Below are 23,394 nucleotides of genomic sequence, written 5' to 3'. Positions count from 1 at the left end.
AACGGCTTGTAAGGGCTAATCACACTCACACCTGGTGGTATAATATGTCCCCTTTAAAATCCATAGCTAAGGTTTGCTAAAGTGCAAGTGATTACCATGAACTCTGTTCAATTGTACACACATAACACTAGTTCACATCACTGGATGTCTCCAAATGTTCCTCCTGGAAAGAAAGAACTAGGATTAAGGTATAATGTACCTTAACTTAACAAGATACAGTGAACCTAAAACTTCCATTACTCATCCCTTTGGGTAATGGAACATGAACATATGTGTGAATGTTTTGAAGGATGTATCTATGCATTTAGAAATGTTTTATTTGTGTTATTTGACTTTGGTTTGTATCACATCCTCTTCTTCAATCACAGGTGGGCGGATGTACCTTGCGTTGAGATGGAGAGGAGGGAGAGTTCCGGGCAGGTGGTGACGGGGGAGACACGGCGGGTGGCCTGCCAGCCAGAGAGGCAGGGCGAGAGGGTGAAGCGCTGCACCATCCATCCCCTGAGGATGAGCTGCTACAAGCTCTGGCTGGAGGTGGACTCTAAGCTGGGCCCCGTCAGGTCAAGGGCCTTCTATGTGTCCCCTACAGACCACGGTGAGCTACACGGCCTGTGTTTGTGTGTGTGTGTGTGTGTGTGTGTGTGTGTGTGTGTGTGTGTGTGTGTGTGTGTGTGTGTGTGTGTGTGTGTGTGTGTGTCAGGTTTAGGAATAAAAGAGGGCTCGGGGCATTTTGCCATGAAGAAATTATAAATGATTCCCTAAAAAAAAAAAAAAATGAAGTAAATAAATAAACTTTTTTACTCTTACTTTAGTCATTGAATTTGGGCTGTCATGCAACGTAGACCAAAACCTAACTGCCTGAGCTAGAAAGTTAGTATAAAGAGGTTACTAAAACAGTTACTATAGATTACCTTTGTGTGTGTGTGCGTTGTGTTTGTGTGAAATAATGTGAGAGGAAACCAGAAAGAAGCAGAGACACATTTTATAGTGATCGCTAGTGTAAATATCTTGGCAGGTATTCTTATTGAGGCCACCTTATTGTGTCTAACTTAACCGAGTGTCTGGTTGTGAAAGTATTGGTTTCATATCCGTCTTGATCGGAGGGGATATATTGTTTGTCGTGCACAGTGAAATCCCACAAGCCGTCTAACGTGGAGGGGGTGAGTGAGAGCAGCAAGGTGCTCAGGGTGACCTGGGAGCCTCCGTTACTGCCCGTCGAGGGGGTCCAGTGCCAGCTCCGCTACCACTCACCCTCCACTGTGAGCGCCCACCCAAAGTGGACGGTAAGCTCCAGGCTTTTTCAGCAACCGTGTGTTCATTTATGGTCCCTGTCACAGCCTCTCCTTCATACTGCTCCTTACGGAGGCACAACATGTAGTAGACGTCAAAAACAGATAATACGCACTTACATTTATTTGGAACCAGAACTATAAATCTGCCTAAAGTTAAATAAACTTCTAATAGAGAAAGAGAGAAATAAGAAAGGTGGAAATTAGTTAAACTGCCTTTTTAATTTAGGGGCCCAAATATAAAAAAAAAAACGTCTGCATCTCAGATTCTATGGCTGAGCGCTTCTTCAAGCTAGCATTGCTAAATTAGAAATTAGAAAGTATAAATTTAGTCCTTATCCGCTTGGGTGGTTTTGGTGGAGAGGATAAAAATGCAGTGAAGTGGTACATTTTTATCGACATTACCATCATTTTGTTCAAATGTGTTGGTGCTTGCAGGTACAGAGCCCAATGGGGGCTTCCTGGTCAGAAGTGCGAGTCGCAGACATGTGCAGGGTCTACGTGGTGCAGGTACGCTGCATGTCCACCAGGGGCGTCGGCTACTGGAGTGACTGGACAGAGTCTGTGTACTCCGTACCCCTGAATAGAAGAGGTAAGCCACCATTAACCCCACTCTCCTATTTACCTGGTTTGGCTTTTAGTATGCTAACTGTTGATTCTCACATGTAGTCATTTTGTCAGTTGGGTTCAGCACTTAATCTTCACCTCTGCCTTTTAAAGGTTACAATATCAAAAAGCTACAAATCCAACATTAACAGAAAATACAATTATCTACCAGACTTGACAACGCAAAAAAATATGCTCAAAGCGCCGTGCCAGCAGATTAAAGTTTAATTTAAAAGGTCTGCACTTATGATCAGGGGTGCACATAACTGGTACGCAAGCACATATCTAGCCCATAATCAGGAATGCGTAACGTCACAACGCTTTTGCGCAACTAACTGCAAAATCAGCTGATCGCAACATCCTGTCAGATGTTACTTGTGGGGCTAAGCGTTGGGTGCATACAAAACACCATCTCCTGGTAAACCTGAGAAACCCCCTAAAAAGTTATGTGCACCCCTGCTTATGACTAATAATAACACACCAGCATGTTTTTCTCTCCTAGCCCCTGATAATGGCCCTGATTTCTGGAGAGTTTTTGAGGATGATCCACACAGAAACATAACCAACGTCACTCTTCTATTGAAGGTACATAAACGCTAGGAAGTTGATAGGTCAAAGATAAAAGGAAGTCCTTTAAAGAATTCAAGTTATGTTAACCTGAAAATATGATATTTTATTATGGACTGATCATATCTCATATCTCCTATGGTTTTCTTTTGCTCCTTCTCTATCACGATCTTGCCCTCTTTTCAGCATCTTGCAATGGAGGAACAATCCTATTGTGTGGATGGATTTGTCGTTCAGCACCAGACCTCTTGGGGCACCATCATCAGCGAGAAGATAGGCATGGTCTCCTCCCACAGCTTTGAGTGGAATCAGGAGGTCCACACTGTCACGGTGGAGGCCTTCAACAGCCTCGGCAACTCCAACAACAACATCAAAATGACTTTGGGGAGACAGTTCAAACGTGAGTTAGAGGTCTCATGGAATGAAAATCTCAATTTCTGAGCTTTTTTTAAGATTTATATGAGTTTCCTTAGCCTGCCTATGGTCCCCCACTGGCTAAAACTTGTGTTTGTGTAAAACGAGCACTAGCTATCCTGCTCGCCTTTGAAAAGTTTGAAGTTCATGCGCGCTGATTTGGAATTTGGCCCCATATGTCGTTATAAGGGGCCAAGTTACCTCCCCTTTTTCTGCCACGCCCGCCCAGAGAATTTGGCCCGCCAATGTGACAGTGATCTATGAACGTGCGAGCGCCGTGTGTGTGTGTGTGTGTGTGTGTGTGTGTGTGTGTGTGTGTGTGTGTGTGTGTGTGTGTGTGTGTGTGTGTGTGTGTGTGTGTGTGTGTGTGTGTGTGTGTGTGTGTGTGTGTGTGTGTAGGGTTGTGAACGATAAACCGATGCGACCGGATATTCGGTTTAACAAGTGAGAGATACGGCTGCATCGGTAGCAGCCTCCTTAATCGATGGGAATTAGCTGTGAATATCTAGATTAATCGGTTGTAGAGTCATGGATCGGGTATCGCGACACTTAGAATCGGTTGTCGGCTTCACACACTTACAGTTTGCGTCAGCGTCTCTAAAACAACGCGAGAGCTGAAGCTGCCCGTGAATGAGTGACAAGTGACAAGAAGGAAAATGGAGGGGGTTAAGGAGGTCAGCGGTGATAATGATGAAAAGATTTTCAATGCACCGGGGAAACAAAAATCCAAAGTGTGGACTGTTTTTGGATTTTACAAGAAGGAAGGGAAGCTCGACAGAAGCCGTGCTGTTTGTAAGCTGTGTAGAGCATCCTTAACGTACACCGGCAGCACTACAAATCTCGACCAGCATGCTAGGAGGAGACACGGTCAGGAATACATCGGTGAGACCCGCACCAACGAGCAGGAGCGCACTGCAAGCAGTAGCACACAGCCGGTTATTTCTAACATGTTTGCGCAACTTGGTCAAAACTCAGCACGTGCCAAGGAAATCACAGTATCAATAACGCGTTTTATCGCTAAAGGATTATGTCCGTATAATATAGTTGAGTGGGAAGGATTTCAGGATTTGATCCATACATTAGAGCCCAGGTATAAGATACCCTCCCGAAATCATATCACCAACACGTGCATGCCAGCGTTGTATACACAAGTTAAGAGCCAAGTTGAAAAAGAACTGGCAAATGCAGAGCGAGTGGCAATAACAAGTGACGCTTGGACGTCATGTGCAACGGAGTCTTATGTGACAATCACAGCCCACCACATCACTCCGGATTGGACGTTAAATGTTCATGTGTTGCAGACCAGGGCATTCAAAGGATCTCACACTGGAAAGAATATTGGTGCTCTACTGAAACAGGCATGTATTGCCTGGAAACTTTTTGATAAAGAGCCAGCCCTGGTAACGGACAATGCTTCAAACATGGTTTTAGCTGGCGTGGAAGCAGAGATGAGCCCTCACCTCATGTGCTTCGCACACACTATAAATCTGGCCACACAGAAAGCCTTCAAAGTGGACACAGTAGAAAGGTTGCTGGGAAGGGTGAGGAGAGTGGTTGGCTTTTTTCACCGCAGTGTCAGAGCAGCAGAAATTTTACAAGACAAACAGAAACAACTGGCCTTGCCTATCCACAAACTCATCCAAGATGTGTCCACCCGTTGGAACAGTTCCCATGACATGCTTGAACGCGTACTGGAACAACAGCCTGCCATTTCTGCTGCACTCATGTCCAGGGATCTCAGAAGAGGAGAAGAGGTTAACACTCTTAAGGACATAGACTTCTGCGATGTTGTAGATATTGTGAAGCTGATGGCGCCGGTCAAACTTGTGACCACCAGCATGTGTGAAGACAAGCGGCCCACACTCTCAATGATTTGTCCTGTCAGAGCAAAGCTTAAAAAGAACTTTGAAGCATCAGATGAAGACTCAGCGGTAATCAGAGAGATGAAACAAGCATTCAGAAATGACTTGGAGAAGCGCTACACTGGCCTGGATGATCTGTTCTACACTGCAGCAGCTCTGGACCCCCGCTTCAAGTCTCTGCCCTTCCTGACTGACCATGATGCTGAGCGGACGTTCACAAGCATAACAGCAGAAGCTACATCCCTGCATAACAAGGTAAATCTCCCAACACACTGTTATCCCTTGAGTGTTCTTAACTTATTTACGCCGTGGATGTTCCTAAAGCCAAAATGTTTGTTAGGATAAACGTGGGATCAAAAAAAGTGGTTTTAAGGGGTTTCAATGGAACGTTTAAGGCTGGATTTTGTTAGCATAGCCATTTTAGGCTTAATTAAAGTATTGAGATTTCAACTTTTTATTCTGACTGCTGTTACTACACACTAACTGTATTTTATATTTTATTTCAAGGCAACAGGGGATCCAATTCAGAGAGGCCCACTGCAGACAAATCCATGTCAGACTGAACCTGCCCTTGGAGATCTGGACATTAGCATTGATGCACCCCAGACCCAAGATGAGCCTAAAGGTTTGTGTATTTTATAACTTGTGACCAAGAAAGAGTTGACTTTGGCTTAAACTCATGCAGCCATAAAATATTAGCATACAACAACAGATTCAATGTAATGAGATAATCGGCATGCAAAGAAAAAGAGTATAATAATGATGATGATAATACAACTTTTACTGATGTGAACAAGAGTGCCAATATAAATTCATTCTGAACATCAGATGAAGGTTCATATATAAAATGGTAAAGACAGGTAGAAAAAAAGTGCCACTGAGTCATGACAAACAAAGCCAGTAATATACGGTAATTGTTTTCTATTTCAGATGATGACCCTCCTCTCAAAAAGAAGAAAATGTCAGCGTTGGACCAGCTGTTGGGAAAAGACTTTGAAGTGAGGATGGGAGCTAGATCTGTAAGAGACAAGGCCAACGAAGAAGTCAAGAGGTACAGAGAGCGTGATCTGTTGTCCCTGCAAAAAAACCCACTGCAGTGGTGGAAAGAGCAGCAGGACTTGCCACTGCTGTCGTCTCTGGCTAAAAAATACCTCTGTATCCCGGCCACCAGTGTGGCATCTGAGCGGGTGTTTAGTACTGCGGGAGATATTGTTTCCTCTAAACGCAGTCTACTCAAACCTGAGCACGTGGATCAATTGATATTCCTGAAGAAAAACCTGTCCCCCAAAAACAACAAGGATAGTGAGACTTGAATGAAGGAGATTTGTAAAAAAAAAAGCAGCAGTTTGATTTATTTTATACATATGTTTATTGTTTAATACATGTGTTAATGTTACATATGTTAATATGTTGCATATTTATTTCCTTTAATCTTTTACATAATGCACTTGTCACTGTGTGTTAAGCATTGTTGAGATAAGAATGTGGTTGCTGCTTTGTTCTTCCCCCTCTGACACATTTTGAGATGTCATAAGGTTTTGGTTACATGGTTTGTTTATAGGTCACAGGTTCTGAACCCATTATCAATTCCTGCGGTGCCCTCAATCTGCTGCTGCTTACATTTTTCAGTTTGTAACTTGTAACTTGCACCTTTGTTTTCCAAACACTATGCTCAGGTTGTGATTTTTCTACCTCTTTGGTCCATGTCTAAAAATAAATACATTGACATGTGATTTTGTTGTAGTTAGTTTTATTTTAATTTTATTTTTACCAGTGCCATAAAGCAATAATGCTTGGGGATATGTGGTCTTTTACATATTTGAAAAGAAAATATTGTACTGTCATTTCACAGAATTGGCTTCTTTATTTTATAAAATATCTACAACAAATATTAACCGTAGAATCGAATCGAATCGAATCGAATCGTTCTTACACTTTATCGATTCGTATCAAATCGGTCTGTAATAAAAGGATATCGTTTTTGAATCGAATCGTAACCTGTGTATCTAGATGCGTATCTAATCGTTTATCACAGAGAGATGTGCAACCCTATGTGTGTGTGTGTGTGTGTGTGTTTGTGTGTGTGTGTGTGTGTGATTACACACATTAACGCAAGTGTTGTACACTTCTTTGTTATTTGGATAACCGTTCTGCTGTTAACATGTTGGTTCTTTGACGTCTCTGATATTTCCACAATGAGACTGTAGTTGGGGTTATCTCAGCCATGGTCGAGAAGGAATTTGGGGAAAAGAACTTTGGCCTTGACTCCCTGAAGTACATGAACTGTGACATGCTGCCCTTCGCCTGCTGCCGTGAGCATAATATCGTCTGGAGGCGCACACAACTTTCGGCCGTGATAATATGTATTATATGATATAGATATCTATGTATTATATGATATTATTTAGATATAGAGCTCCAGGACTCCCGCCGGAGCACCCGGAGTGTTCTAGAATATTTACAGAAAGCGGCCAAAGCCTGTGTGCGCCTCGCCATTGCGATACATCCACTGTAAACAGAGCGCATGGTACAGTGGCCGCAAGCTGCTCAGGGCCACACCCCAACCCTCCTCCTTGACTGCCTCTCTTCTCCTCATTTGCATTAAAGCTACAGACACCGAAACGGCACGTTTGGGGAAAGCTCAATGTGTGACTGGCTTGTAGTGGATGTAATTCTGCACCACGGCTGAATTTCGGGAACGTCTTCAAATACTCTGTTAGGGGCCCACTAATATCTATATAAAATCATCCATAAAGTAGCATGCCATGGGACCTTTAAAGGGATACTTCACCCATTCAGAACCGGCGTTCTCTCATTATAAAATCGCTATTGTAATATGAAAAATACGTTTTTTTTCCCTCAGTCTAACCCAGTCTTCCCTTGGTCCAGCTTTCCTGATCTAATTTTCTCCCGAGATGGCGTCAAATGACGCGTTTTACGTCATCTCGGGAGAACTTTGCTTGCCTGCTAGAAGGGCTGAGGACTACAAACCACTGGTTCCGCACATTTGTCAGCCCACCAATAAGGAATGAGGGGGAGCGGGAGCTCGCGTACAAGATGTAAACACAATGTCCACCATGTTTCTTACCCGCGAGAACAAATTTGCAATGTGAAACAGCCAAAGTGGATTTTGAAAATCTTTTGTTGGATTTGGACATTCAGGGCTATTAGTACGAGCCAGAATGAATGACACAAATAGAGGGGGAGGCTGCTGCGGCTGCAGCTGAACAAGCCACACTTACACGCCGGTTTGCTCTGTTCGCCTATAGACACTAAAACAGAGTCCCTGTGCTGCAGCGAATTTCAGTGATAACAGTTTCTTCTAGAATAAATGGCTGAATCTGGCGAGGACGGGGGCCATGTGTGTAACCTCTCACGCAGGCTTTACGCCTGATCTGAACAGTTGGTTATTGGATACATATATCCGGACCCAGAAAGTGAACTGGAAACGCCAGCCAAAGCCCACCGGGAGAAACAGATGTCTGAGCATAGAGTAAGTGTTTGTTTTTTTACTAACACATTTGCTACAATAGTTTTGAGTCCCGTGAAACATGACAATTTAGTTATCTGAAAGTAGCCGATCTTATTGGCAGAGCATAGGCTACGTTACGTTACCTTGAAGTCTGTGTAATGCTGTATACTATACAGGGGTGTCAAACGTACGGCCCGCGGGCCGGATCAAGCCCGCGAACGGGTTTAATCCGGCCCGCGAGATGATTTTGTGAAGTACAGTATTGTAAAAAAAAAAATAATAATAATAAATTATAAAGAAAATTATATATTTTTTTATAAAAATCCTTCCTAGCATTACATGAATTGCATTGACTGGCACTGATTAATTTGTTGTACATTGAACTACTGGACAATTGTGTGTAACTGGAAGTTGCTTTGGAATGTAACGTAAAATGATCTGCTATTTTTCAATGAAAGAAACTGCTGTTCTTAATGTGTCCACTAGAAGTCGCAATAGCAATTATGTTAAGCAAGCAAACTTTATACCGGGGCTGAGCAGGGAGCAAGTATAAACAGGTAGTGCAGCTAGCCCGGAGCTACCTTGTCGTTCTGCCTTATACTTCCAACATTATGCGCTTTGGCACTCTCATTGCCCCAAAATGTCTTTGTCAAAAAGACGAAAAGTGGACACAGTGCAGAGTTTTACAAGAAAAATGGTCATCGTCCTTTTTATTCACGGAAGTAAATGGGAAACCTGTGTTTGGTGTGCTCACAGCATGTTTCATTTTACATAATTATACCATATTTTTACCGGTCCGGCCCACTTGGGAATAGATTTTCCTCCATGTGGCCCCTGAGCTAAAATGAGTTTGACACCCCTGCTGTATAGGCTACTCAAGGCATCATTTTTATTTTGCTTTGCTAATGTTGTTCTCTTTCTTTCTTAGACAGTATCGGCTTCCTGTGTTTTCCAGGCCATCAGTGCTAATCACCCAGCACAAGATGGGCAGTACCGTGGCTTCCAGGAGACAGTAGATGCTCAAGATGAGCTGTGACTATTTTGACTCTAGCAAACTCACCCTACATGTTTTATTTTTGTAAATAGTTCAAATTTTTTCATGAATAAAGCTGCAAATTCATGTTGGTTGTTGTGATTTGTTTACTTACTAAGTGCTGTTATACTAAAGTAGGCCTACTGTCTAAGATAAACACTCTTATCAACTGGGGAGAAAAGGTTGAGTACAAATACTTGATATGCTGAACTACTGTAATTAGCAAATGTTTTTATTAGAGGTGGGCATAGATTAATTTTTTTAATCTAGATTAATCTAGATTAATCTTGAAATTAATCTAGATTAATCTAGATTAAAATGGCTCATTTGAATTCTGCCGAAGGCATTCATAATATGTGTGCTACCTAAATAATTAGACCAGGGGCTCATCTCCTGTTTCCAAAATGCATCACAAACTGCTAGAGAAGGCTGTTCTACTATAATTGGTGATGAAAATAAATAATGTTCAATAAGATGCACTTGTGTTTATGAACTGTTTATTCAGTTAAACATGAATTTAACACACTGCGTCCACACACACACACATTGCGTCCACACACACACACACACATTGCGTCCACACACACACTGGGTACACACACACACACAAATACCCAAATAGAACAGGCCCACAAATAGAACAGGCCCACAAATAGAACAGGCCCACAAATAGAACAGGCCCACACACACACACACACACACACACTGCCAACACACACTAACAACACACACTGCCAACACTAAACACGGAGTGCGTGGGGACATTTTTCTGTCGATCATGTGGGAGTGGTGGCGGAACTTTAGGCCTACATGACAGGTCATGATGAACTTAAGAACATGAGAATCTATTTCTTCTTCTTCCACCAGTCACTCAGGCAGACCAGCTTGTTCACAGTTTCTGGTGACAAGCTAGATCTCCTCTTCTGCACAATATGGCCTGCTAAAGAAAAAAGTCTCTCGCATGGAACAGTTGTGGCAGGAGTCCCCAAGTATCTACGGGCAATGTGGGCAATCTTACCATAGACAGCAGTGTGCTCCGACCACCAATTCAGTGGACACTGATCTAAGCTGGCACTGGGCTCTACCTTGTACCTCTCCACAGTATTGTCTTCTGGTGTCTCCTCCTCTGATTCTGAGTCTGAATCCATCACTAGCAGGGCTGTTTTCTTCTTGGGTGGCTCAGGGTTCTCCTCCCCGAGTGGCTGCAGAGCAGGTTCTTCTCCCTTCACCAACTCCCTTAGCTTTGCCCACACTGGCTCCCTCTCTGCTCTGGGCAAGCACTTGAGGTCCTTAAAACGTGGATCTAGAGCAGTCGCCACCTTTGATGAACAAAAATGAATAATTATTGGTTGACGAAAATTTCACTTTCCAAATCCAACCTCCATATTTCTTCATGACTCATTCATTCATCTATTCATTGACCGATCTACTGGCTTAACAGTTTATAATGATAAAACAATGTAGTTATCTTCTGGTCAGTCTGACATACCTTAAGCCATTCCAGGTTTATTTTCTCCCTCCGCTGGTTGAGGTCCGTGGTGAAGGCAGCCTTGAATCGCACAATGTAGGCAGGATCATCATCTGAGATCTTCATCGCATGCTGGAGGTGGCACAGGGCAGGTAGAACCACAGAGCAGGATACATACTTATCCCCACCAAGGAGCTCAGTGATGTACCTACAGACAGACAGACAGACAGACAGACAGACAGACAGATAAATAATTAATGACTAATTAATTTAACTCAGATTACACATTTTTAAATTTCTTAATCACATTACATTATTGGATGCCAATTCATGAACACGCTATCTTTGTAGACCATACCTGCATGGCTCCAGCTGTTTCTCGAGATTTGCCAACTTCTCATATTCAGCATTTGTTGGGAGGGCCAGATTGTGCTTCTGCTGAGACAGCGTTGTGTGCAGTGCGTCTCTGTTGCGCCTCACACGCTTGATCATCTCAAGGGTGGAATTCCACCGTGTAGGAACATCTTGCACAAGTTGCTCCTGATCTTGTCCAAGGGAGGCTTGCTGGGCATTCAGCTCGTCTGAGTTGGCCGGACTGTGTTTGAAATGTCCGACCACTTTACGGCACTTGGCCAGTGCACCATCAAAACCACCATCCCGAAGTGACATTACAATAGCTCTCTGTACAACATGCGCAACACAGGGCACATGCTCGAATGGCAGTATCCTCCCTGCTGCCACCATATTAGGAGCGCTGTCTGTCCCAATAGTGCTGATTTTGTCAGTTATCCCCCACTGATTAGCGACGTCGAGAAACTGCCTGGCACACGCTTCGGCAAAGTGACGCTCCTCTGTTTTCATCACACCTAACGGACAGACAAAGTACATCAGAATAAATTCACTAGTAGTAGTAAACAACTAGCAATTATCAAGAAGCAAACATAATGTTGTGGTGGTAATTCATGGTGTTGTGGTGATTAATAAGTAATTAAATTAAATAATGTAATTTAAAATTCAGTGTTGGGCAGTAGGGTTAGGGTTCACTACTTGTAGCTAAGCTAGTAACTAACTACAATTCTCAGTAGCTTCACTATTTCTTGAATCAAGTAACTTTTCAGTCTTTTCAATTATAATTGATTTACCTCGGGTGTACTGTGGAGTGGGCAACTGTTTTATTAGCAGGCTAGCATTGCCGGTTGACTTGCGCTAGCCTAGCACGTGCGAACTAGCCTAGCACGTGCGAACTAGCCTAGCACGTGCGAACTAGCCTAGCACGTGCAAACTCTGCAACTAGAAGGACTGAATGAAATGTGTTGAAAACTGTCCCCAATGGTAAAGAACACCAAGGCTAACTTGGGAATCAGGCCCTATGTCCAAAATTCCTAACTACCCTTTTAACTTCTTGAAGTAGCTTGGCCACTATTTCTGGGGTATTTGTGGCTAAACACAGCGCAGTCATTTGTAGTATAGAGAATATCCCTGCAACATACTTGAACTTGTAGGCCTATCGTTGGAATTTTGAGACTTCTTATTAATCACAGATTCAATCAAAATTTGAACACACATTTGCTTGAAATTTGGTTCAACTTAAACATGTATGTTGAAATTGAATGAACTACTTTTGCTGTGTAACTTGGCTTGTTCGCCTACATTTGACTGGGTGGTAGCTTTTGTGTAGTGAAGCTTTATTTACGGTAGAGTAACTGATAGCTTAGCTCAGTACAATTTCCAAGTAGTAGTAACACTGTTAAAATTAAATAACGTAGCCTACCTAGAGCGAAGGAGATAAGTTCCCAGCTGGCATCGATGAGGTGTACAGTAACGCCGAGGTAGTTATCATTCTTGACAGATGTCCAATGGTCCCCAGTCAGTGCTACACACGTCGCCTCTACCAGCTTCTCATCTTTTGCGGCTTTCTCTGAGGCGTGCTGGTCATGTATTCTTCTCATGATAGTTCGCCTCGCAGGTAGTTTGTATGATGGGTCACCTGTGGCCGCCTGGAGAACAAGCTCGAGCCCATCATCTTCAACCACGCTGATGGGCCGGCAGCTGGTGGCAATCCACTGAGCGAGGAGCTTAGTTAGCTTTTCTGATAGAGCTGTGCTGACGGGCTTGCCTCGGTTGTACTCAAACATAGTAGTTTGACGAGCACTACTCTTCGCCGGTGCTACAGCAGTGCTTGGCCCGGCATGTTCCGCATTAGCTAAGGGATGCTTTGCGTTCAGATGGTACTTCAGACTGGAAGAACTCCTACAGTAAACGAATTCCGCATTGCACAAGGTGCAAACAACCTTGCTTTTGTCAAGGTTTCCATTGGGAAGCTTCTTAAAAATAAATTTTCCGTTTAGCAAACACGGCGGCTTCCTAGATGCATCCATGTCGTCAGCACGTCACGTTTGATGTGGTGATTTCACAGTAGGCATACACAGGTTCGAAGCATCCGTCAGCCAATCAAATCGCTTCGCCGGGTTCTTCCCACTTCTTCCTGCTTGTTGCGATGCAAGATTACCCGCTTTCCCGCTTTCCAGTATCGTCAGAGCCCGAGTCGCGGCTCTGACGGTGGCGAACGCTCCAACAACGGACGGATCCACAATGCATTGCGCGTCCGTCCCCATTCAAAGTCAATGGGCAACGGTCAACTGACGGAGGTAGTGGGCACGGGGCGTGACTCGTTCTCGCCCCCTAGTGCAATTCGCCAAGTTTTTCACCCAACTTTGAGAATAGATTAACGGCGATATTTTTTTTATCGCCGATAAAGAGTCTTGCGTTAACGCGAGCGTTAACGCCGATAACGGCCCACCACTAGTTTTTATGCTGTACAGTAATATACAAATGATGCGTTTGAAAAAATTAGGGCAGAATTCTAAACTAGTCAACGTATCACGGGGATATGTTTACACAAAGTTTGCTTGCGCTAGGACCATGGGTCCTTCCCCCTCCAATCGGAAACAGGCGGGCGGTGCAGCGGGCGCAATGCACTGTGGTAGTTTGAGGATTTCTTACTTTTGAGCCAGAGAGACACTTTTTGCCTTTTCTCAGGCTAGGATGAACCGATTTCAAATCAGATTTTTTTTTGCACATTTATTTATTTACTTCATATAACCTTCATATCTGCACTGTTGAAGTATCCCTTTAAATAAGGAATCAACCTCCACAGACTCTTATGTTATCTTATGCTCTTAATGAAAGAAACAGGCCAGAAAGGATCGCCAGGCTGTTCATACATTTTTCCCCTTGTGTTCTCTTTATTCTTCACCTGTGGGTCATTCTGATTCTCTGAATGTTCATTGAAGGTTGTTGTTGCATTAAATGATGTGGGTTTGAGAAGCAGAATGCGCCCATTTCCCCTGCACCGAAGTGCAGCTGAACGTCAAACCACTTTCTTTACTAGCCCCTCCAGAGTGTTTGGATCCAGTACTTTCTTGATGGCTTTGAGTCATCTTTTTATATATTGACACATGATTAACTCTTCTTTCACAACGTTTTAATCGGTGAAAAGATAGATGCAGGTAAGAAAACGCTGTGGGCCGTAGCCGGGATAAAACCATGGTCTAATGTTCAAAATACAAGAGGTCGAGAAGGACTAGGGTCGAATGATCAAGGGTTTATTGTCACTGCACAGAGTAACAACACCACTTGAGTTTATTTGCAAAGAACTGCCCCATCCGGGCCGCTATCTCTGAGGTAACCCCAACATCTGTGACTTCCTAGACAAATCACAGTGCTCTAAAATCAAATCTACGGGCACCCCCCAGTCCCCATTAACATTTATCTTACCTCGCCATATTACATTCTCATACATTCAAGCATTACGTGCAAAAGGGTTACATATTCAACATTATAGTTATATGAAGTTACATATAATGCATTTCAGTTATATACAGTCTGGGATATATATGGGAAATCCCAGACTGGCAGACGACCTGAATGACTTTTACTGCAGGTTTGAAGAGCACCCATTGTCACACCCCTCACGCACAAAAGGTTTTCCCTCATCACCCATCCCCCTCCCCCCACCTGCACTAACTACCTGCGAGAAGGATGTGTGCCGGCTCTTTCAGAAGCAGAAGATCAAGAAGGCTCCAGGACCTGATGGTGTGTCCCCCTCTTGTCTGCAAATCTGTGCTGAACAGCTGGCGCCAATCTTCACGCAGATCTTTAACTGGTCCCTGGAGCTGTGTGAAGTGCCCTCCTGCTTTAAATGCTCCACCATCATCCCAGTCCCCAAAAAAACCTCCATCACAGGACTAAATGACTACAGGCCTGTCGCCCTGACGTCTGTGGTCATGAAATCCTTTGAGAGACTGGTGTTGAGCCACCTGAAGGACATTATAGGTCCCCTGCTGGACCTCCTGCAGTTTGCCTACAGGGCAAACAGGTCGGCGGATGATGCTGTCAACATGGGACTGCAATACATACTGCACCACCTCGACTACCCAGGGACGTATGCCAGGATCCTGTTTGTGGACTTCAGCTCGGCGTTCAACACCATCGTCCCTGAAATTCTTCATCAGAAGCTCACCCAGTTTGAAGTGCCTGTCACCACCTGTCAGTGGATCATCAGCTTCCTGATTGACAGGCAGCAGCATGTCAGACTGGGGAGCATCTCTTCCAAAACCCGGTCCATCAGCACTGGCGCCCCACAGGGGTGTGTCCTCTCCCCGCTGCTCTTCTCCATCTACACCAATGACTGCACCTCAAAGAACCCGTCCGTAAAACTCCTGAAGTTTGCAGATGACACCACCGTCATTAGTTAGATCCAGGATGGTGATGAGTCTGCTTACAGACAGGAGGTGGAACAGCTGGTACAATGGTGCAGTCAGCACCACCTGGTGTTAAACCACAACAAGACTGTGGAGATGACAGTGGACTTTCGGAGAAGTCCCCCCCCACTCCCCCCTAAAATGGTGTCCCCACATTTACTCTGTCCAGAAAAAGGCCCAGCAGAGGTTATACTTCCTGCGACAACTAAGGAAGTTTAATCTGCCTAAAGAGCTGCTGACCACCTTCTACTCAGCCATCATTAGGGATGGGAATCGAGAACCGGTTCTTGTTCAGAACCGGTTCCGAGTCAACCGATTCCTTGGAATCATTAGCAAGCCTGCTTAACGATTCCGCTTATCGGTTCCGGTCGCGGCAAATGCGTCATGACGTCACACACACGCTGCTTTTGTTTTGGTTCAGAACGCAGCAAACATGGCGCCGCCGAGGAAGGACCGCATTGTGTGTTCACACCAAACGCGACGGGGCGACAAGATCCCATACAAAGTGAACGTAGAGACGCGTGTAAGTGCGAAATTTTCGTGGGAGAAAACCACCGACAAGTTTTTGTCATGATGACAATGCCAATCAGCGTTCAACAGCGTGATAACTGAGTGACATGTGTAACGTAACAGCCAATCAGCGTTCAGCCGTCAAACTCAGTGCAGTGCAGTCCGGGGTGACTGCGGCATGGAGGAGAAAGTGATTGTTGCAGTTTGCGACTCCCGGAGCTCTATATATAATAGTATATAATATATTATAATTGTGTATATAATATCACGGCCAACAGCTCCGTCGCCTCCGGATGGCCGTAGCGCGGGGAGCTCTCATAGGGATTGGGCTTCTCGGGATTTGTTTACCGGCACTATGGTTTCCGGTCTTGTGTGTTCCAACGGTTTAATAGGTAGGCCCATCTAATAAATCTCTGTCTAATCAATGCTTCATTTTGTTTATGTCAGTTGAATTTTGTTACAAGTTGAATGCAAATGAGCACTATTGGCATTCCAAAAGGCACAAGCTCTTACTTGGCTGTTTTCAGTCTGTGTTTTTAGTTGTATGGCACATAATGATGGCATATATTTTTATATATTTTTTCGTCTCGACCAATTGATTTGAAAATGTAAAATTTCCTAATACTAGAAGCACTTCTGATCAGATATTAAAGAGATTTAATACAAACAAACACATTTATACTTATTTTCTCACCCAATGAGAATCGATAAGAGAATCGATAAGGAATCGGATCGATAAGCAGAATCGGAATCGGAATCGTGAAATTCTTATCAATTCCCATCCCTAGCCATCATCCAGTCTGTCATCTGCACCTCGATCACTGTCTGGTTTGGGTCAGCCACCAAACGGGACAGGGCCAGACTGCAACGGACAATACGGGCTGCGGAGAAAATCATTGCAGCTGACCTTCCCACCATTGAGGACCTGTACCAGTCCAGGGTCAGGAAAAGGGCAACAAGAATCGCCCTAGATCCCTCACATCCTGGTCAGAAAATGTTCAACCTCCTTCCCTCGGGCAGGCGATACAGAGCACTGTTTGCCAAAACCAGCCGACACAAAGTCAGCTTCTTTCCCCAAGCAGTCTCTCTGTTGAACGCTCAGAATTAGCCCCCACCCTCTATTTTATTATATTATTATAATTATTATTATTTATTGTATTGTATTGTTATTCTGTATACTTAACCGTTTATTTATATTTATTTATTTTTTGTACTGTTTTCTGTTTTGTGTTTTTCTCTTTTTAAGATATTAACAATAGGTTAAATGTTGTGTGTTGTGTAGGTTAAGTGTTGTACATAGAGAGCTAAGGGACCGAAGTCAAATTCCTCGTTTGTTCGCAAACCTGGCCAATAAAGCTGAATCTGAATATGAAGTGAGGTCTTTGATTAAAATCCATTAATCTCCTTGTTTATTAACCTGATCTTAAATCACCATGACTTACCACATGTGTTTAAGAGATGAGCCCTGTGAAAGCAATATTCATTTAAACAGTAAAATATGCTTTTGTAATACTTGACAATGCCACTTTATTTGTCTGTGGCACATACAGTCATTATCATAAAGCTGGTAGTGTCTGATTTTAACCGCAGTATGGATATGTTAACTCAACGTCTAACTTGAAGCCTACAGATTATACATTCTAAAGCCACAGACGAGGAACCACGGGGGTGGGGCAGATTTCTCTGTAAGGGACAATTTACATGAGGTGTGGGGGGTTCATCGGAATGCAGGCAAAGGGAGGGCCTGGAGATCTCAATAGTGATTAACATTTGGCTCCATTGTAACAATATTTACCTTATATTCTTGTATACCTTATACTTAAAGTTAACCTTACTTATACTTATTATCTAAGTGAACTGAGTAATAGACTGATGTCATTGACTACAGAGGGATGTCTGTCTGAGTGTTCGCCGGTCAACCCAGGACCCGGGCCCAGAGTCCGCTCTCTCCCCCCTTCTGATGCATTTCTCTTTACCAATCTTCCAACAGTTTGGCTGAGAAGCCTCCAATATTTTCCACCATACCCTATTTTAATGGTCTGTAATGCAGTGAGAAGCGCGAAACGTAAGGAACTTTTTGGGCGGATCTCTCGCGCTGTTGCTATTATACCGGCGGATAAATTACTCTTGCGCCCGACGCAAATCTAAAATGGCATGGTCTGAAACCCGTAGGTGTGTTTTGGGCGTAACGTGCAACAAACCAATGAGAGTTCAATCTCCCATCCCCTTTAAGAGAGACCACATTTGAACTTGACGAGTTGATATTTTGACAGCGCGTTTGCAGTCTCCGCTTGGACAGATGCATGACCACATGAATTTCAAACTTCAAATGGCTCTGTTTATGGCCAAATAACAGGCCTAATTCACAGATGGAATAGCGTTTTCTTCTACAACTTCAGAAACACTCAATTCAATTCAAATTACTTTATTTTTCCATTAGGAACTTCAGATGTGGAGGAGCAGCAGGGTGTGTCCATACCCAACAGTACATACAATAAACAAAAAAACACGCACACACGCGCAAACATACACCATCAGCCCTGCAGAAAATAAAAATAAAAATCCTTGCCTAAGCCTAATATATAAATAGTATTATTACCGCCATAGAGGAGGATAAATAAATAAATAATTAAAAAATATTCCCGGTATTAAAAAAAGAGGATACAGTTCAAGGAGGGGTTAAACCATTCAAGAGTCCTATGGATGCCGGGACAAAACTTGACAGGGCTCTGTTTGTCCTTACTGTAGGGGCTCTGTATCTGCGGCCTGAGAGTAAGAGGGAATACTGGCTGTGTAGAGTGTGTGTGATGTCAAGGGTGATTTATGTGGATTTTTGCTTATATTAGTTTCTATTTTTTATATATTAGTCCTTTAGTTGTATATATTGATGAGGGATTCCTGCTGTTGTCCAATTATTTTGCTGCTCAGTTTGATGATTCTGTTTAGTGGGTTCCTATGGATGTTGGACAGTGCTCCAAACCAGGAGGTGATGTTAAAGGTGATTATGGATTCAGTGAAACATCTGTAGAATGCTGTCAAAACGGATTGGTGGATCTGGAGTTTGCGGAGTTTGCGAAGGAAAAAGAGACGTTGCTGGCACTTGGAGTGGATGATATCAGTATTTGTTTTGAAGTTGAGTTTGTGATCGATTGTTGTCCCAAGGTATCTGTATGTGTCAACCCTCTCTATCGGCTGGTTGTTAACAGACAGAGTGGGGAAGGTGGAGGGGGCCTTACGGATGTCTATTATTAGTTATTTTGTTTTGGTGATGTTGAGGTCAAGGCAGTTCCGCCTGCACCAGTCTAAAAAGTCGGCCAGCTCGGACTCTAACTGATCTAATGAGTTGGTGGATTCCATGATGACAGTGTCGTCAGAATACTTGATGCATGTGATGTCTGGGTTTGTGCTTCTGCAGCCGTTGGTGTAGAGCAGGGATGCCAGGGTGAAATTGGTCAGGGGGCCCGATTTTTTTCAAGTGAGACCTCAGGGGGCCTGATTACACTATCGGACTGAAAAGGCCTGAAAAGGCAAAACACTGACTCAACACATGGATAGGTAGGCTATTTTAAATTATGCTTGAAGGCCTACCGATCAAAAATAAATTGCATTGGCCCCAAAATAGCCTCACAATGAGGCCTACAATTACACAGCCTAAAGCAGGAGACAGCTCCCCTCTAAAAACATTTTCCTATCCATGCAAGTAGCCTACATTTATGAATGAGAAATGCAACAAAATAGACTAGGTGCCAACAAAACACATTTCCTATAAATAACACAAGTGTAAACTGTTAATTACTTTTATTTTATTTATTGAAGGCTTGCATGGGTGAACTACACTGGAAAAAGGTTTTTAGGCCGTACTTCATCTGATTATTATTTTGTAATTCAATTCAAATAAACATTTTGTTTTATTTTTAAAATTACTTTTTTTTATTTCAAAATACTGTGAAATATAGATATTTTTAATTAGGAGCTCAATTAAGAAATATCCATTTTGACAAATGTAAAATTTTAAGGTTGTGTATTCAACTGATTAATAATTTTGTCATTCAATCCAAATATATATTTTTTGTTTTCTTCCTAAAACACTGTTATATTTGATTAGGAGCTCAATTTAGAAATATTTGTTTAGACAAATGTACAATTTCAAGATTACGTACAAGCCTGCGCATGCGCATTAAATACAAAAGACGCTTACGACTACTGGACCAAACCGCAGTGTTGCCAGTTTAGCGATTTTGTCGCTATATTTAGCTACTTTTCGGACCCCTTTGGCGAATTTTTTTCAAAACAGCGACAAGCGACAAATCAAGCTCCTTTTTCAGCTGCTATTGCAACACAGTCTCACTCCGAGAACGTCAAATACCGACTGTTGGCAAAGGCCCTTTAGCGTCGGTGACTGACGGGAAAGGTACCCTTTTTATTCGGTCGGTGACGGTAAAGGTACCCTTCGGCGTCTTCTGCATACGGAATGGGGGGTGCCTCACTTCGTCTCTAATAGACGATGTGAGCATCTTTCCTATTGGATAGTTTTTTAGGATATTCTTCTGTGAAAATGGCGGACATACTTTTTATCCTGGGTGGAAAATATGATATTTTAGAATAGTTACACCATTAAAAGTGTTTATGTAAACATTTTTAGCGAGAAATGTGCATTTTACTTTCATAATCGTCGTTCGGCGAATGTGAAGGATGTTTGGTTTGATAGATATGACGAAGAATATTTCATCGGGCGATAATGGCCGGCGTACAGGCATCCCGGGCTCACGAAAATAGGTGACACTGTCACGTTATTTAATCTATTGAAACGTGATCAGGTACACGTATTTTCTAAATGTTCGTGTCAAAAAGCAAAATTTTCAAATTCATGCATATCAATTGGAAGTATTTGTCGTGATTTGTCACTAAGCACGACTTCCATCTAAGGTTCTGTCCGGGAGCTTTCTCCCTATTGTCCCTTAAGGAGCTCCGTACAGAACATTTATTGTTAAAAATTGTCTGTGATAACTAAGAATATGACAGCTTTTCCAGTCTCACCAATATGCGCACAGATCGCACGGTTTGACACTTTCAAGATGCGTGCAGTAGCCTACATACGCCAAATGACCATTTCGTGTGCATACGATACGCAAAACCCAGCATTAACTACTGTGGAGGGCGGATACGTCCATTTCGCGTGCATATGTGCATATGATACGAAAAACCCAATTAACTGAATGGGAGATGCAATATTTTAGGACAGATTCACCATTTAACGTGTTTCTAATGACATTTCTAGCGAGAAATGTACTTTTCCCTTGAATAATCCTCAGTCAGTGAATGTGTATGATCTTTATTAATCTTTATTATCTGAATGGGAAATGCAGCTCACGTGTTTCCTGCTTTTGTGTTATTAAACCGTTACTTTATGTAACTTTTAATGATATCATCTTGTTAGAAACACGTACGTTTTCGTGAACACTGGATTACGTCGCATTTCAACATAAAATAGCGTGTTATACACACACACACACACACACACACACACACACACACGCGCACACACACACACACACACACACACACACACACACACACACACACACACACACACACTGCATTTCGCTGCCAAATAAATAAATACTAAGGCAGAATAAAGAATAAGTTAATTCATTATCATTCAACTTCAACATGCGTTATTACAGTATAGTGGTGGAGGGATGACGTGTGTTGGCCAACCCGGAAGTGAGCGTCGCCCTGGGTTCCCTTGACAAAAAGCCAACGGGTTTTTCCATTTGATTTTGGATTATTGCAGAAAAATTAGCATCTTTGAAGCACCTCCTCAAAAACTGAAAATAAATAAAAATAACTGTGCTCCAAAGAAAGAAATGTAAACCAATGCATTCCGAATGGGAGTGTTTCTCCGATTTTTCCATGCTACACAGAACGAAATGTAAACCCATGCAAATAAAGACTTCATGGTCATAATCATTTAAATATCATTAATCTCCTGAGGGTGGTATTCTATTTTTTTCAACGGGGCTGAATCCAGTCACTTGACCGTCATGGTTGCTATGGTGGTTGCTATCCACCAGCCCCTCTAATCCTTACATGGCTCTAAAAACCACGCGGCAAATGAGCTGCCGTAATTTGTGTTGTTTTTGTCGTAAACTAGTGTCCGATGGTTAAAAAATAGACGGATATTCCAAGGTATCCTTAAAAGGCAGCTTGGATGTTTTTATTTTCTGCAGTTTAGACTTCTTCTATAACCTATTTTTGAAAGCAAAACACCAAGCTCATTGATTTAACGAGGCAGGGTTATTTGTTTTATTTATTAAATAAATATTTATGAGAGGTCATTCCTTCTCCTGAGTTTTCTTCCTATTTATGTCTAGTGTACAACCCTACTGTCCACAAGCATCACCCCCCCCTCCCCATATGGATTTGGAGAATTGTTGCCACGTCCCAGTGGTGGAGGTATCATATATATGAAAGAGGGCATTCAATTATACTACAATGATCAATTAGGAGGCCGAAGCCCTAAAGGAAGTGATGCAATAGGTGACTGGGTCGACGACATTTAAGTAAGCTTTACTTTGAGGTCTCTTATATATCAAAGGGGGTCTCAAAGGACGCATACGCTTCAACCTGTGGCTCCGGTCCTACAGGAAATGACTCAGCAAGTGCTCCATGTCGTTGCACCTGCACCCAGCGGCTCGCTTGCAAGATTTTGGCCTGAAGTTATTCCCAGACCTACACCGTAGCCATCCAACCTGCATATCTGAGAATCAGGCCTCTCTTTAATAATGACAAAATGTATGAGAGAAATACACATTAACTTTTGACTCATAAGCGGCGTGGTGCCGGCTCCTTTTGACCTTTTGACCCCAGACTTCTGGGGGAATAGCTGAATCAATTCATTAGTCAATCAAAAGCATGTAAATATCTTCCCGGTGACGTAAGAGGGAGAACAAGGTGTCCTTCAACATCTACGCTTCCGTGATCATTAAAATCATCATCAATCATCATTAAAAGCCCCTCAGATGTGTTACCTGCAAGACCTAATGGTTCAGAATGTGGTGGAAAAACAGTTTTTGAGATAGGAAGGTCCTACCGCCCTGAAATTTGAATACCTTATTCTAAGGCCTAACTGGGACCCCCGCACCGAAACTTGGCCCGGTCGGACCCCGAGGGCCGGAATGGGGGGCCCTTCCTGCCCTAAACTTGGCCCAGTCGGACCTTGAGTGCCGGAAGGGGGGGCCTGGACTTTCATAATCCTCGCTTGGTGACTGTAAAGGATGTTTGGTCGGATGTTATGACGAAGAATCATAATGCGAATGTGAATATTCTATAAATGTCTTGATATCATCTTTCGTCTCAACACTTCTGCTGCAGCCGCTTAAAGTCTCACTCCGAGAACCTTAAAATATG

General features: G+C 43.0%; 2 protein-coding genes across 10 annotated transcripts in view; both read left to right on the top strand.

Annotated features, from left to right (window-relative positions):
• The window catches only part of lepr (leptin receptor), a 75,732-nt gene that overhangs the window by 32,454 nt on the left and 19,884 nt on the right, over window positions 1-23,394 (top strand). For all 9 annotated transcript variants that reach the window (XM_060066829.1, XM_060066827.1, XM_060066831.1 and 6 more), the window contains 5 exons: window positions 369-595; window positions 1,129-1,283; window positions 1,728-1,881; window positions 2,398-2,480; window positions 2,649-2,862. In XM_060066829.1, coding sequence (XP_059922812.1) covers window positions 369-595; window positions 1,129-1,283; window positions 1,728-1,881; window positions 2,398-2,480; window positions 2,649-2,862 — 833 coding nt within the window. The remainder of the gene's footprint in view (window positions 1-368; window positions 596-1,128; window positions 1,284-1,727; window positions 1,882-2,397; window positions 2,481-2,648; window positions 2,863-23,394) is intronic.
• Window positions 4,658-6,471, top strand: LOC132469019 (E3 SUMO-protein ligase ZBED1-like). Its single transcript, XM_060066936.1, has 3 exons — window positions 4,658-4,993; window positions 5,246-5,363; window positions 5,669-6,471. The coding sequence occupies exons 1-3, from the start codon at window positions 4,685-4,687 to the stop codon at window positions 6,049-6,051; spliced, it is 810 nt and encodes a 269-aa protein (XP_059922919.1). The 5' UTR covers window positions 4,658-4,684; the 3' UTR covers window positions 6,052-6,471.

Source organism: Gadus macrocephalus, chromosome 12, assembly GCF_031168955.1.
Source record: "Gadus macrocephalus chromosome 12, ASM3116895v1".
Classification (NCBI taxonomy): domain Eukaryota; kingdom Metazoa; phylum Chordata; class Actinopteri; order Gadiformes; family Gadidae; genus Gadus; species Gadus macrocephalus.
This window is presented reverse-complemented; position numbering and strand designations above follow the sequence as displayed.